Source organism: Crocodylus porosus, unplaced genomic scaffold (assembly GCF_001723895.1).
Source record: "Crocodylus porosus isolate Cpor-Errol unplaced genomic scaffold, CroPor_comp1, whole genome shotgun sequence".
NCBI classification, from domain to species: domain Eukaryota; kingdom Metazoa; phylum Chordata; order Crocodylia; family Crocodylidae; genus Crocodylus; species Crocodylus porosus.
In genome coordinates this window covers 48,082,691-48,088,690 of record NW_017728947.1, presented here as the reverse complement: position 1 = coordinate 48,088,690, position 6,000 = coordinate 48,082,691, and the positions used below count along the sequence as shown (strand labels likewise).

The 6,000-nt window shown below is 42.4% G+C and overlaps 1 protein-coding gene across 1 annotated transcript in view; it reads right to left on the bottom strand.

Moving 5' to 3' along the window:
* SLC39A9 (solute carrier family 39 member 9) overlaps positions 1–6,000 on the bottom strand; it is a 39,131-nt gene that overhangs the window by 26,295 nt on the left and 6,836 nt on the right. The window contains exon 2 of the mRNA XM_019551425.1: positions 2,675–2,783. Coding sequence (XP_019406970.1) covers positions 2,675–2,783 — 109 coding nt within the window. The remainder of the gene's footprint in view (positions 1–2,674; positions 2,784–6,000) is intronic.

Sequence of the window (6,000 nt, the reverse complement as noted above, 5' to 3'; positions counted from 1 at the left end):
CAGCACCTGGAATGCAATTGAGGGAGCAGCACCCACACCAGGAGTTTGGGGGCAGAGGGAGGGAAGCAATTTAACACCAAAGTCTACCCATTAGACAGCCCTGACTTAAGACATGAACCAGCAGGGTGGAATAATACAAATGTAGGAGATATCCTACTAAATTTTCCTAAAACTAACAGTTTTACTGACATTTGAATTGAGAAGTATTTTATTAGACTGACAAAAGTCCAATTCAAAGCATCGATCCCTTCTGAATCAAAAGTTAAAAATTATTCTTAGGGGTGTGCTCACACTAGGAATATCAGTGCATAACAGAAAAAACAAAGCAAAACTCATAGTAAAGCAAAAAAAAAAAGAAAAGAACAGAAAAGGTGTGAGAAGGATGACATTTGTCTTGTTAGGCCCCAAATGTTCAAATTTGCAGTTAATGTTTCAGGAAAGATCATGAACAGAAGTGTTTACCTTTTGCCACCCCTACTAATTTCAAAGACAAAACAGTACAGAAAACAAACTGAAAGGTACTTAAGTGATACCAGGGGGCAAGAAAGGGAAATTAAAACAGGCAAAATAGAATGTGGCAAGTCACATTTCACTATGAAAAAGTATAAATAATGAAGCTTTAAACTTACAAAGTAGAACATAATTTGCATAGTATCAAACATACAGGGCCTATTGTGCCATGGCAAGCAGAGCCCTCAGGCCTCAAGAAGCACCATTTGCTTCCCTGCACGCACATCCATTCCCATCAGGGAATGGTTGGTTCCCTGCATTTCCATCCATTTCCGCAGGAGCTACACGTTTGTACATCAGAAGTCACAACATGACTCAAATGGGAAAGCGAGACTTTCTTGATACACATTTAACCCTACCTAACAAGGCCTGTTATAGTTTCAAAAAATAAATAAATAAATAAAAAATAATAATAATAATTAAGTGGCTTCTCTCACTAGCTAATATGATCAAAGTCAGCTCATCTGCCCTCTTGCTGTACAGGTGTAGAAAAGCAGCACACATCTAGTTTAAACAAGTCAGGAATCAGGAGTTTTGAGCTCTGTTTTGGCTACCTCTGCAAACTCCATCCATAAAAGACCCTGATGTCTCTGTATCCCATACCTCTGTAAGGTAGGCACAAACCAGCAGCTGAGTCAGAAGTTTGAACTGATATCCCCAGTTTGGGTCTCAAGCCTCTAGAATATGCCGCCTCCATCCCAAAAACAGGGATATTATACGTGTGTGTATTTGGTTGAAGAAGTACTTGTAAAGCGTGTGAAATTCCCCAATATGAAAAGGTGCTATGGAAGGTGTAAGCATGATGCTGTGCTAGACCCAACCTTTTAATGCTATAATTATTTTGATCCCCCCACACTGTTAAAGACACCTGGACAGTTCAGGAAAAACACGTCTCATTGCTGCTCTTTTTATAAACTGAATGAACCTTTGAAGAAATCAGTAATGGGGGCGTGGGAGAAGGGAGGAAGAAGAATACATTATGCACAAGAGTTCAGTCATGCCCCAGGCATAGATATTAATTTGCAATTAAAAGAACATTGCCACGTTTATTGCTTTATTTTCCCCTCTCTTCCCAACTCTCCTTTAGCAACCTTTGCCCTGTTCACTACACCAGGCTTAGTCACTTGCTTTTGTCTTTCTCTCATGTTCTCTCCATCATGTCTGGAATTAAATTTCTTCATCTTGTCCCACTCTTTTTTACAGTCTTCCCTTAAAAAGTCTGCTTCTGAGAGTCCTCAGAACAATAATCCAAAAATAGAATAAACCTGACTTAAAAGAAATCCCACTTGTCAGTTACACTTTCTAGTCATATACACAAAAAGCAGCTGTTTGGAAACCCTGTAGAGCAGGGATGGACAACCCATGGTATGCCACAAGTAGCACAGGAAGCTTTGTGTGTGGCAAATGTTAGATGGAAGTGGGGAGACAGAACACGCAGCACAGGGAAGATGGGATAGGGAGCAAAGAGCATCAGATGTAACACGAAGCACAGGGTAGTAAGCACAGAATCAGACAGGGTAGGGGGCACAGGGCAGAGAGCACCATAGCAGACCAAGCAGGGGAAAGGGATCATAAGTGGCACCCAGGGAAGGCATGGAAATTAATTTGCAACTCTCCAGCCTACCAAAGTTGCCTCTACTGCTGTAGAGAAATAGTTACCCATTTCAACAAAATTTTTACAGTCTTCCCTTAAAAAGTCTGCTTCTGAGAGTCCTCAAAACAATAATCCAAAAATAGAATAAACCTGACTTAAAAGAAATCCCCACCCCCATGCTCTCCCAGGGTGTGCATAGTGGCAGGAGCTACCCCTGGATGAGCTGCCGCTGTCCCGCACCATGCCCCAGTTGTACAGCACCTGCTCCAGCCCTGGAGCCAGCTGCATATCAGCAATTGGATTGGTATTGGCCAGATATTGGCCCAAAAAAATCTTTATTGGTGCACACTTAATGAAGATCTATAAAACCCTTACAGAGGTTGTAACAACTGAAAAGGACTCAAACCACAGAAAGTAGCAGTCTATAAAACATAAGTTAACTTCCTTTCAAAAGCAATTGCTGTGATGTTTTGGTAATGGAGGAAGAACTTATAATTGTTTTTAGACAACTGTCAGGCTATCTTTGTTGCCTTTCACAGGGACATCTATGAAAGCTGGTCTGTTTCTCACCCTCCAGGATATCTTCATAAAGTGCATGTACTCCTTCTGGTACAATCACAGCCAGGGCAGTTCCACAGAGGAGCCCAGCACCCAGGACAGTCACCAGCTTTAGCCTTTCCTGCAAGCACAAAACAAGGAATATATGTTAGCAATGGGAATCTCTTCCCAACACAAGAACACCCAGGAACTTTAACAGTTATGTTTGACAGTCTGCTCAAGATTTTGTTAATAAAAGACTCACACCATCAGAAATGAGTATTCCTGATTCCAAAGAACAAGGTCAGGTGTGTGCAATAGAAGTTTCCCTTGCAGTATTTTTAGGGTTGACTCTTACACAACCATTAAATGAATTCTGTCATCCACAGACTCTGGACTTTTCCTAGATACACTGTAAAAGCATTATTGAGCACATAGCACTTACAGCCTATTGGAGTAAACACAGTTCATGCAGGTATGCTCTATATACTGATGTTTCAGGAGATACTACCTTGAACTGCAGACATATAGTGGCTTACCAGTACTAAACAACATTTAGAATACTCTCTCCTAATAGCGAGGGCAATCAAGCAACAGAAAAATGGGAATGGGAAGCAACTAACAAATTAAAATTACTATATTTTGTTTAATTTTAAGCATGCCTCAAAAAAAGATTCCTTGTTATAGCTGAGCACATATTTTCATTCCAGAACCTGAACTGCAAAACTTTCAGGAATGTAAAGTTAATAAGCTATGAGAACAGAAACATGTATTGTCAGCACCAAATATGGACAATGCTGAGTAACCAATGAAAATTACAGATATCATCCTCTAATAATTACAGGCACCCAAGTCATGTGAAGCAGAAGACTGTTTTACTTGCTTGTGATAATTATTTCACTGCTAATTTACTTCTTGCGCATCACCTGCCACCCACTGATGAACAGCACTGAAGAATTTTGAAGCATGACAACCAGCAGCCCAATTTTCACAAGTTCATGGGCTGAAAAGCTTTAAAAGCCTCAGATATCTTTTGACATATCCTCTACAAATAGTAATTGTTTATTCTTGTACACAGAGACATAACTGGCAGAATTTGCACCCTGGGCAGCAGACTCTTACCCAATAGGATCTGTACTTCGGGGTGCCAGAATGCAGGGGTTCAAGGCTTTGGCCATATAGAGCAGAGCAGCGTCCTGCTCTGGGGGAGGTGTCACTGCCAACAGCTAGGTTTTTCCTCCCTTGGCCTTCCAACTGCTGCGGTTTTATATGGTGAGTGAGGATCTAAATCCCTTAATTCACGGGTGGCTTCAGGGCTAGGAAGCATAACTTGGCTGCTGGCACTGGCCCTTGACACCTCCCCTCACAGCAAGTGCAGAGGGTAAGGGGGGGGGGGTGATAAAGGGATTGCTGACCCCACTTAGTTGTGTGTGGCTGGAGCCTCAAGCTCCCTGTCTTAGTTATTCCAGCATCTGGGGTTTGTGCCCCTTTTTGTCTACCCTCAGTTAGGCTACTGTTTGTGCAGAGTGAAATGAAAAAGTAAAATAAAATCAAATTTTGTTTTAAGAAAACAAAAACCCTACTCTACAATGTTAAAATCAGTAAGTCAAAGTTGCATTAATAAAAAGTACATTTTTTGCTGACTATGGGTTATACCACTTTAATGAGCCTAGATGAAGTAAGCTGCTGCTTACAAAAGCTTGTTATGTATCTGAGTGCAATTCTACCCCGACTTCTGCCTAGATTATAAGAAATGGGAAAATGCTTTAGTAATTTTGCAATTTTTGTACCATGGTTGAAAAACAGAGTCTATAAGGGTTTCATTTATTACATACTGAGCATCAAACAGTTTTGAAGGCCTGATCTGTCCACCAGTGTATTTCTGTAGACTGCAGAACAAATCCACACTGTGCCAAAACTCAGCTTTCATATTAAAAAAAAAAGTACATTTCAAGTCCTTCTGGCTATGAAATTGATTATTTCACTGACTATCATTATGGTAGGTGGAATAATAAGACGGAAATAAAGGCCACAAAGAGAAGAACTAGGAATTGCTATAGGAAAGGAACTGTAGAGGGGAAAACAAAGGAGAGAGAAATGGATGAAGGAAGAGATGCAAAGGACAGGGATAACAGGGGGCCTAAAAAGACAGCATATTTCCTCAAAAGGCAATGAATGCAATAATACAGCATGGAATTGAAAAAGCTTATTACTAAAGGTGATATTCTTCTCTTGAATTTTGACATGCATGAATTCTTCTGTTCTGAATTATGGGAAGTACGTAGTCCTGCCTACAGACCACAATTAAACATGGAAGTTTGCCCCCACTACTTCAAATGAATTTCAAGTTGGGATACAACATTTAAAAAAAAAAAGCCGGCTTCTGCCCGCCCCAGAAGGCACGAGGAAGGAGAACAAGGAAATCAGTAAAAACTTGTGCTTATATAGGCTAGAGAAGTACACACCAGATGGCCAAGTTACTTCTTGTTTTTTTTAAGTATGAAGAAAACCAGAAGTCCCTATCTACCTATGTTTTCAGCAGGCACCTTACCCACAGACTACAGTGCAGCTCCTCTGGACTGCCACTGCTGTGGCAGCCTGGAGGCGGCGGTGATGATGGCAGAGAGGAGCCATAGGGCAGCCCAGGTACAGGCTCCGGGCAGCTGCAGCAAGAAGGCCTCAAAAGCAATGATGGGGTAGGGCTGCTTTTCACCTGCACTGAGCAGCAATTTCTGCCTGGCTGCCATCACTGCTCAGCACAGGCATGCGTTCCACAGCAGGCACAGGGTGGGCTGGGGTTGGGGCTGTGCACATGGGTTTATTCCAGCCAGGGCAAATCCAGAGTGGGCACGGGGTAGACCCAGGTCAGGGTGGGGGCGATGTGCTTTTGGCAGTGAGGAACTGCAGGGTAGATTCGATTTAAAAATCAAATAGATTTAAATTACTGGTCAGGAAGCCTTGATTTAATTATTGTTTTCTACAAAAAGTGCATTCTTGTTTAATATAACCTTAATACATATTATTCACAACTCAGAGATAGATATAAGTTTCATTTCTAGAAGATACACTCTATACCAGTGGTCACCAACCAGTGGATCTCAATCCACCAGTGGATCATGGAGCCTCTTGGAGTCAATCCGAGGCTGAGGTGGGGGAGCATGGAGGGGCTGAGTGCCTGCGTGCATGCATATGCCCCAGGCCAGCAGGAAGTGCCGTGGGGAAGGGAAGGGGCAGGGGCTGGATTGAGGGCCCTGAAGTGAGGGACAGTACTGCAGAGGCAGGAGCTGGGGTAAGTTCAGTGGGTCCCTGCCCAGGTGGGACTTACCTGCTGCTGGGGAGGCAGGCATGCCCCAAATAAT